This window comes from Zootoca vivipara, chromosome 10 (genome assembly GCF_965207765.1).
Source record: "Zootoca vivipara chromosome 10, rZooViv2.hap1.1, whole genome shotgun sequence".
Classification (NCBI taxonomy): Eukaryota; Metazoa; Chordata; class Lepidosauria; order Squamata; family Lacertidae; genus Zootoca; species Zootoca vivipara.
In genome coordinates this window covers 33,074,425-33,096,625 of record NC_142593.1, presented here as the reverse complement: position 1 = coordinate 33,096,625, position 22,201 = coordinate 33,074,425, and the positions used below count along the sequence as shown (strand labels likewise).

Below are 22,201 nucleotides of genomic sequence, written 5' to 3'. Positions count from 1 at the left end.
TAGAGCCAGCCCTGGTATGGATACAATAGTGACCCCCACCCCCCCTTCTGCTGTTGACATTGAGTATCTGATCATGGAGGCAGAGGACCTATCCTCCATCATTTGCCCAACCCTTAAAAAAATCCATCTAAACCGGTGGCCATGACCACATCTTGTGACAGCAAAGCCCACAACTTAATTGTGCACAGTGTGAAAAAGCACTTTCTGCCTTCAGCTATGTCCACTCTATGTCGTCCCCCCCCCCCCGGAGTTCTAATATTTTGAGTTGGCGAAGAATTTCTCTCTCATTCTCTCTCCATCATTTATAATTTAATAACTCTGTATCATGTCCATCCTCAGTCGGGCAGGTACCACAACCATTACAGGGGAAGCGCAGATGTTGGCAAACTGAGCCCCTCCCATGACACACACTCCCCCAGTAACATTAAATAAGAACCATGGGATACTATCATGTCCAGAGATTCCCTGCCTGCTGTATGCAGCAGCCAATGAGCTACAAGTGGGGAAACACTGAAGGTTTCATAACGACACATTGTACTAGAGTAGCAGCCATGGATCCCGCGTAACTTGCAGTTCGGCTCTTATTTCTACAGGCTAAAACTTGCCGTTGGTCACACCACTCAAGTGCTACAGTCACCACGTACATTGTGCCATAATGTTTAATCAACTGAAAATCTCACATGTACAATTTGTTAACATGAGGGTCAGCCCAAACACACACACAACATACTCTGTGCTCTCGGGTCTCCAGTGTCTTTACTTTTGAGTTTGTCAACAGCCAAAAAAGGAAAAGGGAAAAGGAAACAGAAAGGCAAAGCCCAATAGATTTTGTCCTCCTTCGGCTTGATGTGTGCCATAGCACTACGTTCAGATGGTAGCTGACTTAAGACGTACATTGCTTTGGGTATTCCAGTTACATACAAGGTGCCAAATGAAGAGGTGTTAAGGTGCTGGGTCCTTCGTGTCCCAAGTATTTCTCTGGAAACTGTAGATTGCCTTGGCTTCGTTTTCCAGTAACAGAAGTCTTGGCTTGGCAGGCCTCCTATTTTCTTGCCCGTGGAGCTTGCTGCTCTCCTTGCTGGCTCAAAGCTCCCCCATCTCTCTTCCAGGCTATTTTCACCCTGTAATTTAACAGTCCTCTTTTTCTCCCCTTTTTATACACCTTCCCTCTTGAGTATTTCTTACAGCTGGTTCAAAGTGGATGGCAATGGATCATCTGGGTGATGTAAGGAGAGGAAGAAAAGACACATTCATTATTTACAGCTGCTCGTTTGCCCTTACAATTTTGAGATGGCTCCGAGGGATGAGAGTGTGTGGATTAAGTTCCCAGAAGGTGAATCACATCCTGACATTGTATACAGTAGCTCATTCTCTCTTCAAGCAACCAGGTTTGATGCATCAGCATTCTGTGCTCTGCAAAGAAATAACGAAAGGGTACATGATTTGGCATGTTTACAGGGCAGTCTCGAGCAGGTCAGGCGCCCTGGCGCTGAGGGGCAAAGATCGCTCCGGCGCCCCCGCCCTCGCAGGGCGCAGAATGGCTTCTGCGCGGCACCGGGACTCTACCTAGAGCCGGCCCTGCATATTTAATCTCTCTATATTTGTTATCTCGATTTATACCCCGCCTTTCTACATATAATACTCAATGTGGCTAAAAGCAATGATAAAATTGTGGTAAAATTACATCTGGCATGGATACAGCCAGTTTAATTCTAACTGGTAGAGGCCAAAGAGTACTTTGCACATGACAAATTGCTTCATATATATATCATCGCCCATGGTCAATGTAGAAGTGTATCCCAATCATGCCATGGGATACAAAGGCTTATTGAATTCCTTTCTGGTAGATTCAGAAAAGATAGGACAAAGGGGCTGAAATATAATGATGGAAATGATGTCATGTGAAGTGTACATTCAGATGGAATGACTGTGACTTGTTTAACTTGTTTATGACATTTACATTCTTGCAGGGAGTTGGCATCAGCATAGCATTAGGTCTGGCATCCAGGCGCTGAGAAAACTAAGAATCTGATTATTTACTAATTAAAATATTAATAGCCCGCCCCTTCATATAAAATATGAGGTGGTATACAGCAAACTATGTAGGCGAATAAAACATAAAGTATAATTAAAAAATACAAAATCATAGAAATGACTGGCTGGCTCCTCTTAAAAACTTGGCCCAAACTTGGCCCTCCAGATGTTTTGGGACTACAATTCCCATCATCCCTGACCACTGGTGCTGTTAGCTAGGGACGATGGGAGTTGTAGTCCCAAAACATATGGAAGGCCGAGTTTGGGGATGCCTGGTTTCCACAACCGAATAGGCCTGCTGGCAAACCCAAACGACATTGCCATGTACCCGTTCAATCTTCTCTCCTGCGTCCTCACACCCACCCACCCACCCACTCCCGCCCAACCCTCATGGCTGCTTTCTAATCTAAACAAAAAAGAAGAGAAGAAGGTATTTGGAGCGCCAATTGTTGGCATAGCTGCCAATTTTTACCTTTTCTCGCGAGGAAGCCTATTCAGCATAAGGGAAAATCCCTTAAAAAAAGGGATAACTTGGCAGCTATGATTGTTGGTCTTTCATGTAAAGTCCAGTTTGACCCTTATTTTAAGCACATCCATTACCGATCTTCTCTGGTAATGGATGTGCCAATCTTCTTTGACTAGTGGGCATTGTGGGCTGTGTGGCACAACTCAAAACGGCCGCCACATTTAAAAGACCAGAGAAAGAGCCAAGACCTCGAAATGGAGCAGGAATTCCACCAACCCCAAGAGGGGGGAAATAGCTACATTAGCCAATTCTGTGCTTGCTCACTGTGAGAACCTCTTTGCACGTTTCTTCTATTTAGAATGAAAGTAAGGGTGGATACCCAATCCTGGAATCCAGTGAAATGTGGACCTTGTTAAGAGAGCCGGCCCAATGTCGGAGGGGACATTGCCAATGTAGCAAACAGGAACTGAGCAGCAGCAGCAAACAGGGTCTCATGTATTGTTGACTTCTGAAGAGATTTTTGCTGGGACCTTTCGTGGGTGCCCCCTGAGGTACTGATATGCCCACTGGTGCCCACTTTGGCAACCTGTGCATTAGCCCATGTGCAAAATGTTCAAAATGCTCAAATTTAAAAGTACAAATGATCTTACCAATTAATAAAAGTGCTGTGGTACGGTGGAGGATTTTCACTTAAAGGCAAATCACTTGTTACCACGCAAGGAGTTATTGTTTGCAGTGGACAGTCAGCGAAATAAGGTGGTGGCGGTGGTGGGAATACCATTACAGTATCACCTACAAAAGAAAAATCCAAAATTTTAAGGTCAAATTTATCTGCAGTTCTCTTTGGAGCAACACACAAGATAGCCCTGCTTGTGAAGTGTATTTCATTAAGAATTATCGCTCCCAGGCATTAGGGCATCTTCAAAGCATTTGATTAAACTCTTATCAGTCTTTCCCTGCTACACTTTGTTGGAAAACAATTGTACTTTTATTAGCATGCAGAATATTGTTATTATTTATTAAATTTCCACACTGCCCTTCATCAAAAGGATCACAGGGCAACTTAAAATATTTTGAAAATGCTTGGAGATTAAAGCTTTAAGATCTGCATTCATCTAGACATACAAATGGTGTGAAACCATAAATCGGAAGGTCTAAAATGCTGTTGTTGGGCCTATTGAGACAAGTGCTCATGACACAATGTGAAGTAATATTGCTATTATACTTTGTAAAATAGAATCCAGTTCTCTCATTAATTTCACCATTGTTTTGAGGAGTGTACTGTACTTCAAAAGTAGTCCTTGCAACTACACTTTCCGTATTAGATTCTGGGGTTTATCTTCTTACCCACCCTGACTTCTTCTTCTTCTACCATTCCCACATTCCAGTTCCAAAATTCTTCCCTCCCCTCCTAATCCACCTGTTGCTGACATCTAGGGACTGCCCACTTGGAAGACTTCTTGGCTGTGTCATTCACTTACCCACTGTAACTTGAAATGATTCAGGATCCAGCTGCTCTTCTTCATTGACAGAAGACTCATGGACGAAATTTATGTTTTGTTTCTTTTTAATGTGAGCTATCACAAAGAAACACAACCCAATGAGCACAATCAAAGGTCCCATGGTCTGAACAGAATGAAATCCACAATCCTGGAGTTCAACATCAGAAGCATTGCTATGGTTAAACTGCTGATAGCGCCAGCCTGGGCTACATCCCGGAATCCAAATGCCAAGGACGCTGATTAGCATCCCACTAGTTAAAAATAAAAAACCAAAGACAAGGAACTGAGCAAACTGGCAGTTTCCTCGACAAAAAACAAACCCGTACACCTGGTCATCTTGCAATTGCACCTCTCTGAGGTAGCCTTTAGCTCTCGATTGTGCCAGAATTATACAAACTAGTCCAGTAACAGCAAGCAGAGGCCCAATGATTTTGAGGGCTCCTTTACAGTCACCAAAGGCACCACTTGGGCATGTCTGCAACACAAACATCGAAAGCAGAAATCCAGCACATAACAACGTAATGCCAAAAACGAAAAGGAAAGAGATAAGTTTCCTAGGATGTCCATTATCTCCTTCATGCATGGAACCAGGAACTGGATACCGTGTTTCTCATATTATAAGTCATGTCTTATATTAATTTTTTCTTCAAAAAAACACGACATGGCTTATTTTTGAGGGATGTCTTATTTTTTAATAAAGTGCACGCGGGCGCTGTTTGCCGGGCTTGTCAAGCCCAGCAAACAGCGCCCGCCGATCTTCGGTGACAGGCGGGGGTGGGCGGAGAGCGGAGAACGATCTCCGCTTCCCCCCCACCCCCGCCTGTCACACAGGACAGGTCCGAAGATCGGCGGGCGCTGTTTGCCGGGCTTGTCAAGCCCAGCTAGGAGCGCCCGCCGATCTTCGGTGACAGGCGGGGATGGGGGGAGAGCGGAGAACGATCTCCGCTTCTCCCCCACCCCCGCCTGTCACACAGCACAGGTCGGCGGGCGCTGTTTGCCGGGCTTGTCAAGCCCAGCAAACAGCGCCCGCCGATCTTCGGTGACAGGCGGGGATGGGGGGGAGCGGAGAACGATCTCCGCTTCTCCCCCACCCCCGCCTGTCACACAGCACAGGTCGGCGGGCGCTGTTTGCCGGGCTTGTCAAGCCCAGCAAACAGCGCCCGCCGATCTTCGGTGACAGGCGGGGATGGGGGGAGAGCGGAGAACGATCTCCGCTTCTCCCCCACCCCCGCCTGTCACACAGCACAGGTCGGCGGGCGCTGTTTGCCGGGCTTGTCAAGCCCAGCAAACAGCGCCCGCCGATCTTTGGTGACAGGCGGGGGTGGGGGGAGAGCGGAGCACGATCTCCGCTTCCCCCCCCACCCCCGCCTGTCACACAGGACAGGTCCGAAGATCGGCGGGCGCTGTTTGCCGGGCTTGTCAAGCCCAGCAAACAGCGCCGGCCGATCTTCGGTGACAGGCGGGGATGGGGGGAGAGCGGAGAACGATCTCCGCTTCTCCCCCACCCCCGCCTGTCACACAGCACAGGTCGGCGGGCGCTGTTTGCCGGGCTTGTCAAGCCCAGCTAGGAGCGCCCGCCGATCTTCGGTGACAGGCGGGGATGGGGGGAGAGCGGAGCACGATCTCCGCTTCTCCCCCACCCCCGCCTGTCACACAGCACAGGTCGGCGGGCGCTGTTTGCCGGGCTTGTCAAGCCCAGCAAACAGCGCCCGCCGATCTTCGGTGACAGGCGGGGGTGGGGGGAGAGCGGAGCACGATCTCCGCTTCCCCCCCACCCCCGCCTGTCACACAGGACAGGTCCGAAGATCGGCGGGCGCTGTTTGCCGGGCTTGTCAAGCCCAGCAAGGAGCGCCCGCCGATCTTTGGTGACAGGCGGGGATGGGGGGAGAGCGGAGAACGATCTCCGCTTCCCCCCCACCCCCGCCTGTCACACAGGACAGGTCCAAAGATCGGCGGGCGCTGTTTGCCGGGCTTGTCAAGCCCAGCAAACAGCGCCCGCCGATCTTCCGTGACAGGCGGGGGTGGGGGGAGAGCGGAGAACGATCTCCGCTTCCCCCCCACCCCCGCCTGTCACACAGGACAGGTCCGAAGATCGGCGGGCGCTGTTTGCCGGGCTTGTCAAGCCCAGCTAGGAGCGCCCGCCGATCTTCGGTGACAGGCGGGGGTGGGGGGAGAGCGGAGAACGATCTCCGCTTCTCCCCCACCCCCGCCTGTCACACAGCACAGGTCGGCGGGCGCTGTTTGCCGGGCTTGTCAAGCCTAGCAAACAGCGCCCGCCGATCTTTGGTGACAGGCGGGGGTGGGGGGAGAGCGGAGAACGATCTCCGCTTCCCCCCCCACCCCCGCCTGTCACACAGGACAGGTCCGAAGATCGGCGGGCGCTGTTTGCCGGGCTTGTCAAGCCCAGCAAGGAGCGCCCGCCGATCTTTGGTGACAGGTGGGGGTGGGGGGAGAGCGGAGAACGATCTCCGCTTCCCCCCCCACCCCCGCCTGTCACACAGGACAGGTCCGAAGATCGGCGGGCGCTGTTTGCCGGGCTTGTCAAGCCCAGCAAACAGCGCCCGCCGATCTTCGGTGACAGGCCGGGGTGGGGGGAGAGCGGAGAACGATCTCCGCTTCCCCCCCACCCCCGCCTGTCACACAGGACAGGTCCGAAGATCGGCGGGCGCTGTTTGCCGGGCTTGTCAAGCCCAGCAAACAGCGCCCGCCGATCTTCGGTGACAGGCGGGGGTGGGGGGAGAGCGGAGAACGATCTCCGCTTCTCCCCCACCCCCGCCTGTCACACAGCACAGGGCCGAAGATCGGCGGGCGCTGTTTGCCGGGCTTGTCAAGCCCAGCAAACAGCGCCCGCCGATCTTCGGTGACAGGCGGGGGTGGGGGGAGAGCGGAGAACGATCTCCGCTTCCCCCCCCACCCCCGCCTGTCACACAGGACAGGTCCGAAGATCGGCGGGCGCTGTTTGCCGGGCTTGTCAAGCCCAGCAAACAGCGCCCGCCGATCTTTGGTGACAGGCGGGGGTGGGGGGAGAGCGGAGAACGATCTCCGCTTCCCCCCACCCCTGCCTGTCACACAGCACAGGTCCGAAGATCGGCGGGCGCTGTTTGCCGGGCTTGTCAAGCCCAGCAAGGAGCGCCCGCCGATCTTCGGCTCTGTCCCCCGATGCGCGACGGCTCGGGGAAGCAGGCAGGGAGCTCCTGCTGGGTCCCGCGCCTTCGCCTCTCGCTCAGTCGGGGCTACACGACATGGCTTATTTTCGGGGTATGTCTTATTTTTCACCAACCCTTAGAAATCCTGTCATGGCTTATTTTTTGGGGATGCCTTAAAATATGAGAAACACGGTACATTATTATTATTACTGTATTATTAAATCACTCTTCAAACCAAGGAATAACAAGTTTTCTTCTATGGAGATCAGAATGACATTACCACTTCAGTAGGCCTGAGAACGAAAACGAAAAGAGGACTATGATTATTAAGCCACAGCGCAACAACAGATAATTCACATATTGAGTTTGTCCCTTACTTACACCTGCTGGGTGGGAAAAGGATTGCTCCCAGGCAGAGTTGGGGATATGACATGGGAGAAGTTAGCTAAATCCTCTGCTTGCTCAGGGGGTGGTCTTGCCTATGAGAATGCCATGTTACATCAGAATAAGAGGCAGCTCAATTTGAAAATACTTTCACTGAAGTAGTCAGGGTAAAGCTCAACATGCAAGTCCCACCTTTCCCCTCTCTGTTACCACCTCCCCACCAGGTACAATGGGTGGCAGGAGAGTCTGACCAACTCTGCAACCAGTTGTGGCATTAACCCCAGGAGTACATAAACTGGAATATAGTTCACATTTATCAACATGTGTGGCGTAGGGCCATAGCCTTCTCCCTCCATGGCTGGAGAGTTTGGAGCACAACAAGTGGGAATTCCCTATTAGGAAGTGTGGTGAAGGTGCACACTTTGCACAAACAACAAATGATGAATAAGGCTAGTCTTCTTGGATCTTTTACAAATGCAAATAACTACCAGGAACCTCAAGCATAGGCTGCAAAGACAAGGCACTTCACACAGATAAGCAAGGGGGCGGTGACTCACCAGAGAAAGAGAGCTCATGTCCAAAGTTTGAACCTCTTCCATTCCTAAGGTCCCGAAGGAAGTAAAAGAATAATGTGTGTGTCTTGAGCAACACGGTGTATCCCAACCCTCTATGTGTACTTCCTCAGCATCTCTCACTTGGAGGTCCCTGGGTCAATATGCAATTTGCAGTGAAGGGCTCTCAGTGGTTTACAATTGTACAAGTAAGCTCCTACCATGCCTTCACAGCCTTCCCCAGCCCCAAAGGTAGGTTCTCAGGGGATCAGATTGGAAAAAAGTGTTGGCTGCAAGCAATGGTGGACATGTATCAGTGTTGATCGCTAGTACTGAGGCAGGGCTGCTCACATTTGCAGGTACCCCTGCTCAGATATCCACATGGCTCTCTCTTGCTGCATCAGGGACTTGAGGTTTGTTTCAATGAAGCTAGTAAATGTTGTAAACTTAATTCAGTAGAATTGAATAAACTCTCAGGGTAGCCGGAATGTAGAGAGATTGACAGGCTGCGGTGCATTGATGAGCTTGTGGTGCATGGCTAGAACAGCAGCCTACCTCAAATCTGGTGCCCTCCAGATGTTTTAGATCAGGCATAGGCAAACTTGGCCCTCCAGATGTTTTGGGATTACAATTCCCATCATCCCTGACCACTAGTCCTATTAGGGATCATGGGAGTTGTAGTCCCCAAACATCTGGAGGGCCAAGTTTGCTTATGTCTGTTTTAAACTACAACTCCCATCAACTGATAATTGGCCATGCTGGAGTTGGAGTCCTAAACATCTGGAAGGCAGCAGCTTGGGGGAAGGTTGGGCTGGAGTGCTGAGCTCTGGGAGGCTTTACGCAATCCTTCTTAGACTAGTGTACCTCACAGGGGTGCTGTGGGGGATAAAATAAGCCAACTCCATGTAAGATGCATTGAGCATCTTGGGATATAAATGTGATAGACAAATAGAGACCATGGCAGGCAGGCAGGAAGAGGTAAGGATTTGTGTGCATTTAGAAGGACAGAAGTCCAAAGTCCATTTGCAACTATTAAATCAGAAAGCAAAAACTCATTTGTGTGGCTAGTCACAACACTGATAAGTCAAAATGCAAACCTTCATAACTGTAAAAATGTAATTAAGATTGCAAGAATTCCTTGTAAGGGAATAAAGGACTGCAGAGAGACCATGAAGAAAAATGCAGTTTGCTTCCTAGCCCCAAACCTGCATTGTGCACAAAACAGGCTAGAATTTTACTCCTCAGTGTGATATACATGATCCAGAGGGGGGTGAAATAGCAGGTCCCCATCTTCCCCAGTACTTTATCCTAGCTGGATTGCATAAGAGGGTTTATACCATGTGATCAGCTTCAGCTCATAAGGCTACCACTTCAACCCTGCTCTTACCTCTAGGCAGCTGCCCTCAATAATGGAGGAGACGTATTGGGGAACAGCACAGACTAGCCAAAATATCCCAGTCCACTGTGTAGGATACAACTAAAAGACTCCTTCCAGGAACACAACACGTGGGGTGGAGCTTAACAAGTCACATGGTGCTTTGTTTAAGGATGCTGGGAATAGTAGCTCTGTAAGGGGTAACCTACAGTTCCCAGGATTCCCTGCAGGAACTAATGTTTTTTTACATGTATGGTGTATGAAGCCTTTGCTACAGCTCAACAGGTCTGGATCTGTCCAGTGCTCATATGAGAAACTGCCCAATAAGCCCCTTGTAGGCTAATATAAGCTTCTTGAAGTGATAAATCAGGCAATGAACATTGCTGTAGGGTAGGGTAATTAATGCTGTGTACACATTCCTGTTTACTCTGTATCCAGTGCATCCCCACTGCAGCCTAGGAAGCAGTGTACACCCAATGTTAACTCACATCTTTCCTGTATCTATCTTGTAATTTCTTAGGAAACGCTGTGCTTTGATCATGTGTATTTTCTCCAAACCAGCTTCGATCCAAATGGGAAAAAGAACAACTTAGCTGTGTTTTAAGCCCACAATGCATAAAATGCCTAAAAGCTATACACCAGGCAACCCAAACTTCGGCCCTCCAGATGTTTTGGACTACAATTCCCATCTTCCCCAGCCACTGGTCCTGTGGGATCATGGGAGTTGTAGGCCAAAACATCTGGAGGGCCGCAGTTTGGGGATCATGGGAGTTGTAGGCCAAAACATCTGGAGGGCCGCAGTTTGGGGATGCCTGCTATACACTGTGAAGAATTTGCAAGGGGCTCTGTAAGATTTTCATAACACAACGACAGCTCTTTTACTCCACCACAAGGGAAAAACATCATTGTTCTCTATTGTGGGGATATTTAAAAGAACGGAACACTTAGAGGAGTATGAGCTTTTATGTATTTAAGATAATTTGTATGTCACTTAATTGTAAATAGAACCTCTAAGCGGTTTGCAGAGGTTTTACATGTGTAAAATAATTGTGCTCAGGATGGGATACAGGAATGGGAAACAATGCCCTTGTGCCTTGAACGGGGTGGCAGAGAGAGAAAAAGCAACATACACATCCTGTGTAGTTTAGTTTGGCATTCCAGATCCTCGGGTGTGCTAAAGGGCAGCATAGCCTTAAGTCCCTAAAGACACTGCAACGAAAAGTGCCCCACTCACAGATAGGATGCTTGTGCATGGAGGTTTTTCCACAAGTGATTTCTTTCTACGTTTGGTAAATTTATAGTATCAAACTGGAAGCAGAATAAAGCCTTCCATAAACAAAGCTTCATACTTCCCTTCTAAAACATGATAGAAAGCCATAAGACTAGGACAAATGGAAATAATTTGAAATGCTATAAAGTCTACATAAAAGAAAAATATGGACCTCTTTATTGCTGTTTTGGGGAAGTGTCCTTTCCTCACCAATCTTGTAGCAATGTAATTTAGCAGACACAAATATATATAAAAGGGAAGTCGGGCATATTTTTTTAATTCTTTCAATACCATGAAAGAATGAACACAAAGAACTCTCTGTTGTGGGTTTCACATTGGGAAATCTAGCGCCTATGTTAGAAAATTTATATAGTTTCATTTTCAACGAACTTTAATTTGTAAAATTAAGGAAGTTCTACCATAACACATTAAGAGTGCCTATTTGGTTTTTGATGAAGTCATCAAAGCTTGCCATTCCCACAACCCCCACATTGTCTCAATGTAGAATGTGACAACTGTACAATTTGAAGATCTGGCATTTATGTGCTACCCAAATTTACCCACAGTGAACTGCAGCAAAGGCGAGAGGAAACTAGGATTCGAAATATTAGTGAACCTAGGGTCACATGCCGTGGGAATTATGAAGTCAAAACAGTAGAAAAGATTATGATGTACACTGTGGCTCCAATCCATAGCTGCCAAGTCTCCTGTTTTTCATGGGAAACCCCCAGATTTTAATCCGTTTCCCGCTGTTCTCCCGAATGGAAAAAAATCCCGGAAATCCCCCGGATTTCCTACCTGCCAGAGGCTCCATTTTGGGTACTGGCGCCGCCTGATTTCCGGTGCCCAGACATGGGTAGCGCAGCACCGGAAGTCGCTTCTACGCATGTCTGGACATGCGTAGAAGCGACTTCCGGTGCTGTTCCCCCCGTGCCTGGGCACTGAAAACTGGGCAGAGTGGCACCGGAAGTTGCTTCTACGCATGTCCGGACATGCATAGAAGCGACTTCCGGTGCCGCGCTACCCATGTCTGGGTACCAGAAATCGGGCAGCGCCGGCACCGGAAGTTGCTTCTACGCATGTCCAGACATGCGTAGAAGCGACTTCCAGTGCCGCGCCGCTGCTGATCCCGCATTTTTCAGTGGGAGACTTGGCAGCTATGCTCCAACCCAATGTGTATTTACTCAAGAATAACTCCATGAGACTTTGAAGTACAGTGGAACCTCGGTTTATGAACACCTCGGTTTATGAATTTTCGGTTTATGAACGCTGCGGACCCATCTGGAACGGATTAATTCATTTTCCATTACTTTCAATGGGAAAGTTTGCTTCAGTTTATGAACGCTTCAGTTTATGAACAGACTTCCGGAACCAATTACACCCATGCTTCAGTTTATGAACGCTTCAGTTTAAGTACTCCGCGGACCCGTCTGGAACGGATTAATCCACTTTCCATTACTTTCAACGGGAAAGTTTGCTTCAGTTTATGAACGCTTACTCCGCGGACCATCTGGAACGGATTAATTCACTTTCCACTACTTTCAATGGGAAAGTTTGCTTCAGTTTATGAACGCTTCAGTTTATGAACAGACTTCCGGAACCAATTGTGTTCATAAACCGAGGTACCACTGTAAACATGAACAGGATTCAGTAGAAACCTCTGAATTAATCTCTCTGAATTAATTTCCAGACACTAACACAGAATTAGCTAAAATGAGTTGTGATTAAATCCTGTTTAAAGCCAACTCATCAGCTGTAATGACTGACCAGAACTCCAAGGGACTTCGCCATCACCAACAGTGAGCTTTGCTTCCATACATTTCAGAAGTAAGGGGCTTACTCTCAAGTAATTGCGTACAGGACAGCAACCCAAGTGTAGCTGGACCTGGGTTAGAATATGAGATACCTGCCACCTGCAGACTCCCACTGAAAACTAAGGAAACTAAAACTTTATTGAATGAGGAACTTTAACTGGTTAATAATAATCATCTTGCAAATAAGCAAGTGTGTGTGTGCTTATAAAGAATAATTTTTAGTTTGTTAAAACTTGCTGAAGCTTTAGGGTTGCTGCCCCTTTGTAAACCAAAACCAAAACACCACAGCATTTTGAGAAAGAATCATAGTTCAGTGGAAGAGCACATGCCGTGCATGCAGAAGGTCTCAGGTTCACCCCCTGGCACCTCCAGATACAGCGGAGGAAAGACTCCTGCCTAAAACCCTTGAGAGCCACTACCAGTCAGAGTAAACAATACTGAGCTAGAGGAACAGGTAGTCTGACTCAGTACACAGCAACTTCCTATGTTCCTACGGTAACAATACAATGAGATGTGAGGTCCTCATTCCATCAAAAAATAAGGACAAAGAAATGAATAAGGGGCTTCCACCTACAACGCAAGCAGGAGATTGCATATGACATGTGCTGCATACCTTCCAATAGATGCAGTTATCTATGCTAAAGACTGATAGCATTAAATGCTAGACATTATTCAAAATCAAGAGCAGCTCCGGATGTTAATAGATTCCTGCCAGACAGATGCACAAGTGACTTTTTAAATTCAGTATAGATGTTTATTGATAATGTCTGAAGAAAAGATAAACACAGGAGGAACATGTAGCTCATAGACAAGGGGTGAAGTGTCTTCAGCCTTCCAGGTGTTGTTGGACTTTGACTCCCATCAGCCCCAGAGAGCACAGCCAAGGGCAAAGGATGATGGGAGTTGCTGTCCAATAACATCAGGAGAGTCACTGCTTGCCTGCCAGAGATGCAGATAAAAGTGTGCCTTAGCAAGCAGCCATGCACAAATGCACCTTTGAAACTTACAAGAAAAGATTAGGGTACATATGGCTGGAAGCACTTCTGCAGTTAAATCTGAAGCTATTTTTTAAAATAATTAAATAGGCACATTTGTTAAAGTATTTAATTGCATTTGGGAGACCTGGTTCAAATATCCGCTCAGCTGTGACCATGAGCCAGTCACTGAGTCTCAGCCTAACCAACTTGCAAGGTGGTTGTGCAAATAAAATGCAGAAGTGGGTGCTCCTTAGAGGAAAGGCAGGAAATAAATGAAATATTCTTTTTTTAAAATGCAGAGTCAACAGGAGCAAAACACCCCTAAAGGATTTGTTGGCATGCCCCTACTGAAGAATGAGTTCAACGATGACTCTGAAACATTCTTTTCTGCAAGTATGCATATTTCCCCATTTAGACTGCTAACTTTTTTTTGCAGTTTGTATGCATCCCCTTTCCCATAACAAAACATTAAGAATGCCAAAGCCCATTGTGTGCAGTGTTTGTGAAAGAAGGGAAAACAGTTTGCTAGTAAAACAATAAATATTGTGCCATCCAACTACAGTTAGCAGGTAAGGAAGGGAATATACAAATCCGATCTGGGGCCAGCAACCTGAACACCGTATACACAGACATGGTAGCTCCTGGGTGTTGTTGGTTCACCATTAAAGGTAAGGGCAGAGAGAGCATGACCTGTAAAAAGGAGACAGCGTAGGAACATAGGAAGTTGCCTGATACAGAGGCAGAGCAATGGTCCATCGGTACTGCTGACTGACCGGCAGCTGCTCTCTACGGTTTGAGGCAGGGAATGACTTTCCAAGCCCAGCAAGATGCTACCACTAAGCTGCGGCCACACTGCATGGGGCAAGAGCGCCCATTCCTCCGCGTGCAGATCGGCGACCCCTTGCACACAGCGAGGACCCCCTGCAACCCAGTCCTGGGAAAGGAAACGAGTCAAAAGCGCGGCCTTTTCCAAGGACACACCTGGCGGGCAAGCGCCCAGTCCGAGACACAAACAGGCGCTTTTACGCACGCCATGTCCACCCCCGTGATGGTCGGCACGTACCAACCCCCCCCCCAACCACCACCTTAAGCGCCACCAAGAGGAGCGCGTTAGCATGACAGGGAGCTGTGAGGGGGAGAGAGAGAAAAGCTGCAATATCCAAGCTGTTACCCTGAGGATGGGGAAAGCGTCGACCCTTGCCTAATGCACCCGGAGGCAGGAAAGCCCCAGCCTATCATTGGCGCTCTGGGGGAAAGGGAACCTCTCTTTCGCCTCCTCCACCTCGGCCCCAGCCGCCATTCCCGCCACGGCACCCATGGATAGGCTACCCCCCCGCCTCTCTCTCTCCCCACCCACCCCCGCCTCTTGACCCGAGAGAGGTTGCTGGCGGCACAAGAAGCGCGGCGAATACCTCCAAGCAGAGGGGCTCGCGGAGTGCCGCCTTCTCTTCGCTGGGGCGCGCGGAGTGAGGCGCTGCGCCGCTGGGCGACAGCCGGGCCGCCTCCCTTCGGCGTCGGGGGTTGACGTCGCTGGGTTGGGGCTGCCCGGAGTGACCTTGAGCGGGAGCCGCGCGGTGATTTTTTCCCTCTTTCCCTTCGGTCTCCGCTTCTGAAGGGAACGAGAGGATTCTTTACCCGGCCAGCGCGCCGTCCTGTGCGAGGCAAGCGCGCCCTCTGGGGTGGAGAAGAAGCCCCCTCAGCACCGGGCGGGGAGGCGCGCCTGCGTCCGCCAAGCGGAGGGCGGCGACTGGGCAGGGAAAGTGCCTGAGGGCTGGGAAAGCAGAAATGGGGGGACTCTGTGGCTGCCCGGAGGGGTCCGTCATGCTAGGCGCCCCCTTCGTTGGAGGGCAAGGAAAGAAAGTTGCCTTTTAAATTAGCAGGACGCTCAAGGAACAGAAACCTCTAGTCCGCAGGTACAGGCTGACTATTTCATCGCCAGGGATAATAAAGCCGCCACCTAAATAAATAAAAAATACACCCCAAGTCTTTTAGATAATTTTTGATATATTTGATGCAATAAGAAAGGGCAATGCAGGAAGAAGCCAGGCTTCAACTTCCCATTTTCCGTCTTGGGCTCTCTGTGGCAAACAGGCACATTTTATACTGCTGCAGGTTCACCAGAAAATGTGTAGTGGAAAAGACAGTGGCGCTGGAGCTCTAGAAAATTAATTACTGTATATGAGTTTATTGTGGAATCGGTATTGCTCCCACCTCAAGTCAAGCACATCCTGGTCAAAATTCCAGCTCCTACTTTTTTAACAGCTGGAAGTTTGTTATCTACAACCACTCCTTAGTGCCTTCTGTCTTTTGTCACGTGTGATTATGTTTTGGTGGGTGATAGGTATCTTTGCACCCCTTTCCATTTGCTCTGCACTAGAGTACAACCCAGCCATTTGGTTCTAAAGACCCCAACACCAAAGGAAACCTCCAGTATAACCATCATGAAACATTAGCTGGGTGTTTAAGGTAGATAGTATTTCCTTTTGCACACTTCTTGGTAATTAATTTTTAAAAGTATGCACACTCTGGTTCAGAACTACATGCATGCCCAGCACTGGAAAAGGTAGCAAAAGTCAAGGGAGGAGTGTGAGAGAGGAAGGACAGAAAAACACAGGGCAGGTACCGTACATTCCATCAACCTACCGTGTTTCTCATATTTTAAGGCATCCCCAAAAAATAAGCCATGACAGGATTTCTAAGGGTTGGTGAAAAATAAGACATACCCCGAAAATAAGCCATGTCGTGTAGCCCCGACTGAGCGAGAGGCGAAGGCGCGGGACCCAGCAGGAGCTCCCTGCCTGCTTCCCCGAGCCGTCGCGCATCGGGGGACAGAGCCGAAGATCGGCGGGCGCTCCTTGCTGGGCTTGACAAGCCCGGCAAACAGCGCCCGCCGATCTTCGGACCTGTGCTGTGTGACAGGCAGGGGTGGGGGGAAGCGGAGATCGTTCTCCGCTCTCCCCCCACCCCCGCCTGTCACCAAAGATCGGCGGGCGCTGTTTGCTGGGCTTGACAAGCCCGGCAAACAGCGCCCGCCGATCTTCGGACCTGTCCTGTGTGACAGGCGGGGGTGGGGGGGGAAGCGGAGATCGTTCTCCGCTCTCCCCCCACCCCCGCCTGTCACCGAAGATCGGCGGGCGCTGTTTGCTGGGCTTGACAAGCCCGGCAAACAGCGCCCGCCGATCTTCGGCCCTGTGCTGTGTGACAGGCGGGGGTGGGGGAGAAGCGGAGATCGTTCTCCGCTCTCCCCCCACCCCCGCCTGTCACCGAAGATCGGCGGGCGCTGTTTGCTGGGCTTGACAAGCCCGGCAAACAGCGCCCGCCGATCTTCGGACCTGTCCTGTGTGACAGGCGGGGGTGGGGGGGAAGCGGAGATCGTTCTCCGCTCTCCCCCCACCCCGGCCTGTCACCGAAGATCGGCGGGCGCTGTTTGCTGGGCTTGACAAGCCCGGCAAACAGCGCCCGCCGATCTTCGGACCTGTCCTGTGTGACAGGCGGGGGTGGGGGGGGAAGCGGAGATCGTTCTCCGCTCTCCCCCCACCCCCACCTGTCACCAAAGATCGGCGGGCGCTCCTTGCTGGGCTTGACAAGCCCGGCAAACAGCGCCCGCCGATCTTCGGACCTGTCCTGTGTGACAGGCGGGGGTGGGGGGGGAAGCGGAGATCGTTCTCCGCTCTCCCCCCACCCCCGCCTGTCACCAAAGATCGGCGGGCGCTGTTTGCTAGGCTTGACAAGCCCGGCAAACAGCGCCCGCCGACCTGTGCTGTGTGACAGGCGGGGGTGGGGGAGAAGCGGAGATCGTTCTCCGCTCTCCCCCCACCCCCGCCTGTCACCGAAGATCGGCGGGCGCTCCTAGCTGGGCTTGACAAGCCCGGCAAACAGCGCCCGCCGATCTTCGGACCTGTCCTGTGTGACAGGCGGGGGTGGGGGGGAAGCGGAGATCGTTCTCCGCTCTCCCCCCACCCCCGCCTGTCACGGAAGATCGGCGGGCGCTGTTTGCTGGGCTTGACAAGCCCGGCAAACAGCGCCCGCCGATCTTTGGACCTGTCCTGTGTGACAGGCGGGGGTGGGGGGGAAGCGGAGATCGTTCTCCGCTCTCCCCCCATCCCCGCCTGTCACCAAAGATCGGCGGGCGCTCCTTGCTGGGCTTGACAAGCCCGGCAAACAGCGCCCGCCGATCTTCGGACCTGTCCTGTGTGACAGGCGGGGGTGGGGGGGAAGCGGAGATCGTGCTCCGCTCTCCCCCCACCCCCGCCTGTCACCGAAGATCGGCGGGCGCTGTTTGCTGGGCTTGACAAGCCCGGCAAACAGCGCCCGCCGACCTGTGCTGTGTGACAGGCGGGGGTGGGGGAGAAGCGGAGATCGTGCTCCGCTCTCCCCCCATCCCCGCCTGTCACCGAAGATCGGCGGGCGCTCCTAGCTGGGCTTGACAAGCCCGGCAAACAGCGCCCGCCGACCTGTGCTGTGTGACAGGCGGGGGTGGGGGAGAAGCGGAGATCGTTCTCCGCTCTCCCCCCATCCCCGCCTGTCACCGAAGATCGGCCGGCGCTGTTTGCTGGGCTTGACAAGCCCGGCAAACAGCGCCCGCCGATCTTCGGACCTGTCCTGTGTGACAGGCGGGGGTGGGGGGGGAAGCGGAGATCGTGCTCCGCTCTCCCCCCACCCCCGCCTGTCACCAAAGATCGGCGGGCGCTGTTTGCTGGGCTTGACAAGCCCGGCAAACAGCGCCCGCCGACCTGTGCTGTGTGACAGGCGGGGGTGGGGGAGAAGCGGAGATCGTTCTCCGCTCTCCCCCCATCCCCGCCTGTCACCGAAGATCGGCGGGCGCTGTTTGCTGGGCTTGACAAGCCCGGCAAACAGCGCCCGCCGACCTGTGCTGTGTGACAGGCGGGGGTGGGGGAGAAGCGGAGATCGTTCTCCGCTCCCCCCCATCCCCGCCTGTCACCGAAGATCGGCGGGCGCTGTTTGCTGGGCTTGACAAGCCCGGCAAACAGCGCCCGCCGACCTGTGCTGTGTGACAGGCGGGGGTGGGGGAGAAGCGGAGATCGTTCTCCGCTCTCCCCCCATCCCCGCCTGTCACCGAAGATCGGCGGGCGCTCCTAGCTGGGCTTGACAAGCCCGGCAAACAGCGCCCGCCGATCTTCGGACCTGTCCTGTGTGACAGGCGGGGGTGGGGGGGAAGCGGAGATCGTTCTCCGCTCTCCGCCCACCCCCGCCTGTCACCGAAGATCGGCGGGCGCTGTTTGCTGGGCTTGACAAGCCCGGCAAACAGCGCCCGCGTGCACTTTATTAAAAAATAAGACATCCCTCAAAAATAAGCCATGTCGTGTTTTTTTGAAGAAAAAATTAATATAAGACATGACTTATAATATGAGAAACACGGTATGCTTGCTGGTATGGATGGCAGAACAGCAATGAACGTTGAATGAATGCATGGAAGCTAATGTGTCAGATGAATGCAGAGAAAAATCAGATCAGAACAACACATTTGTAATATGAAGTTCTTCTGTGGAAGCAACCTAAGTAATAATAATAATTTAGTCTAATACAACCTCTGAATCTTTTCAGGATTGAGTTTCGATTTGCTGACCCACATCCAGCTTCTAAACACCGGCCTAGCACCTCAGCTGCCTTTCCTGATTCAGATGAAACAGAGTTAGTTGTCCTTCACATACTTATGACTTCACTTCAAATGACAGTTCCCATGGGCTTCATAGACAGCATGGGGAATAGGGTGGATCATAATTTTTTTTTCAAAAATGTTTCCTCCCTTGATCTTATCTCAGGCATATGGTATAAACATACCGTAGTCAAATTTCAAATTTGGGACAAATAGGTTAATATTTAGACCCTGCTCCTATGGTAGCATCATTTTGGAATGTGGATCCATCTAGTTCAATGAAGAGATGTAGTAGAGGCAGTTCATTGGCATGAAGGAGGGAAATACTCCATTGCAATGGCCGGCCAATGTCTATTTCAATAAGTGGGTTAATTCCTCCCTGGGCACCTATGTTTGTGTTTTTCCCATCGCAAGCGACTGCTGAAAGTTGACTCACCACTCCATTAACAATTCCAAAATTCAAGTGCCATTCGCAAATGGTGCAGTGAAGGAGGTTACTAGAGCATCTAGGATAGTTATTGGAAAGACAAGATGTGATGCTACCATCAAAATAACAATGAACAATCACTCTAAATTCCCAAAACAAGAGACAAAGAAGGACTTTGCACCAAGATAGACGTTTAGTGTAATGCATAAAAGCATATTTTTAGCAGGATATAATATGGTGTACACGTACAATGTATATATTGCATGAGACATAATTTTATTAATTACACAAAATGTAAGCATTTAGTACAATTTATACCAAGTAATTAAGTATAATGTGATGTTTTGACGCAACACATAATATGAGTGGTGTTTTATTGTTTATGTTTACTTGTTTAGTACACCGTTTGCTTAATTATTCCATATAATTTTTTCAAAACCATTGGTTTTTCATGTAAATTATCAACATGTTTTATCTTAAATAAATAAATATTGCAGAAAATAATAGTATGCAACTATTATTGCTCTACATAAAACCTAAAATTTATGTTTATTAGTTCACAATTTAACATACTGAGAATTAAATGAGTCAAATTCCTATGTTTTTATCACTCGTAGTGAGGCAAAAATTCAATCTGTAGGAACAGGGGCTAAATATTAACCAATTTGTCCCAAATTTGAAATTTGACTATGTTTATACCATACGCCTGAGATAAGATCAAGGGAGGAAACATTTTTGATTTTTTTTTTTATGACCCACCCTAATGGGGAACAAATGGAACCCTGCAGGAGACCACAGGAAAACTGTCATGGCATTGAACAGTCCCACCCACCCCTACTTTCTGGAAATAACTGTGGAGGTAGGAGTAGAAAAATGTAAGTACAGTACCCCTAGTTCTCATGTTGAGCCCCTCCAGAAGGATATCATAGTATTTAATGGTATCAAAAGCCTCTGCAATATCAAGAAGAATGAGCAAGGCTACATGCCCTCCTTCCATCTCTATGCTGACAAATGTAAGTAACCAGGGTGAGAGAGGTAGCTACTACCTGTCCTGAAGCCAGACGGAGATGGATCCAGACATTACGACTCCTCCATGCATCCCTGAAGCTGGACTGCCATCGCCCTTTCCAACACCTTTCACTTAATGGGTATATTTGTCATTGGGTGGTAATTCTTAATAGTTTGTGGTCCAAGGATGTCCTCTTAAGACGGCGGTCCACTCTCCAGTAATTGCACATTTAGATGGTCTACATTTGCCAGCTTGCAACTAAGGGTTCATTCTTACATTGTAGTGATAGTATAGCTGCCACTGAGATAACAAAGGGCTCCTAAGTGTAGGAGTTTTACTAGTAATCCATGATGGGTTCAATGAAATAGTTTTCCTGTTTTTCAGGCAATTTTAACCAAGCTAGGAAGATTTGAATTCAGCACACTTTGCTGGTATGGTTGAACTCATTCTAGCAAATAAATAAAATGTTTCACGCAAAAAGTGTTTTAGGTTAGTAACTTGCACACTCATATTCATGGAGGTAGCCACATCAGAGTAGTTGGCATAGCTAACCTGCGGCACTCCAAATGCTTCTAGACTACAACTCCCATAATTTCTGGCCTTTTGCCATGCTGTCTGGGGTTGATGGGAGCTAGAGTCCAACAGGGTTTGGAGGATTGCAGGTTAGGAACTGCTGTCATGTAAAATTGGCTCCTCATTGTATAAAAAAACAAATATACAGGCGACATAGACAACAAAGTTTATAAGCTCCTATTTTAACCAGCTCAGGTCTTCCACTTCTAAGCTGCTCTGGAAACACTGTTTTATACATTGTGTAAACAGGCCCTGCCACATATTCTTTTGATGAAAGTTTAGCTAACTGGTCAGTTGACCTGACCATGATAGGAGATATGCCTACCCTATGCAAATACAGTTCCCATTGTTTGAGCAAACACTGAATAACTAAAATAAACCTGGATGGTGAAAGTATGTTGCCTCTGTGAGGTTACTTCTGGTTTATCACCAGAGACACAAAAGAAAGGACATGACACTTTAACATAGCAGGAATACAAACTGCAGAAACAGTGTATTTGGCACTGGAATAGACAAGAAAATACAGACTTTGAAATTCTTGAGTGAAGCCTGTTGGCTCTTGTCTCAAATAATGCACTGTATACTGTATACACTATCACAGCTAAAAGACAAGGTGGGGCACTTAACAGAGTACTTCAACTCTAGGGTCACAAACTTGGAATCAAAATAATTTATAATAAACGCAGAAAAGCAAAGCATTGTCAATTTGTGACGGTAGTTGTTATGGTGCCCATATGGTAGTTGCTGCAGCTAATATTGATGTTTAAGAGGATATGTTAGGTAAAGGTAAAGGGACCCCTGACCATTAGGTCCAGTCGTGACCGACTCTGGGGTTGCGCGCTCATCTCGCATTATTGGCCGAGGGAGCCGGCGTATAGCTTCCAGGTCATGTGGCCAGCATGACAAAGCCACTTCTGGCGAACCAGAGCAGCACACGGAAACACCGTTTACCTTCCCGCTGTAGCAGTTCCTATTTATCTACTTGCATTTTGATGTGCTTTCGAACTGCTAGGTTGGCAGGAGCTGGGACCGAGCAACGGGAGCTCACCCCGCCAC

The 22,201-nt window shown here is 49.4% G+C and overlaps 1 protein-coding gene across 1 annotated transcript; it reads right to left on the bottom strand.

The window, feature by feature from the left end:
* Positions 1-641: 641 nt before the first annotated feature.
* TMEM171 (transmembrane protein 171) lies at positions 642-20,644 on the bottom strand. Its single transcript, XM_088653183.1, has 5 exons — positions 20,610-20,644; positions 14,932-15,266; positions 3,982-4,077; positions 3,151-3,292; positions 642-1,413 (listed from the first exon to the last, which is right to left on the bottom strand). Coding segments are annotated over exons 1-5 (609 nt in total). The 3' UTR covers positions 642-1,412.
* Positions 20,645-22,201: the final 1,557 nt, after the last annotated feature.

Coding starts and splice junctions, on each gene's coding strand:
- TMEM171 (XM_088653183.1), bottom strand. CDS start 20,644: ATGTCTGGATCCATCTCCGTCTGGCTTCAGGACAG. Junction 15,267..20,609: donor TCCGTCTGGCTTCAGGACAG/GTAGTAGCTACC, acceptor TTCCCTGCCCAG/TCGCCGCCCTCCGCTTGGCG. Junction 4,078..14,931: donor GCGAGCCCCTCTGCTTGGAG/GTATTCGCCGCG, acceptor TCTTTGTGATAG/CTCACATTAAAAAGAAACAA.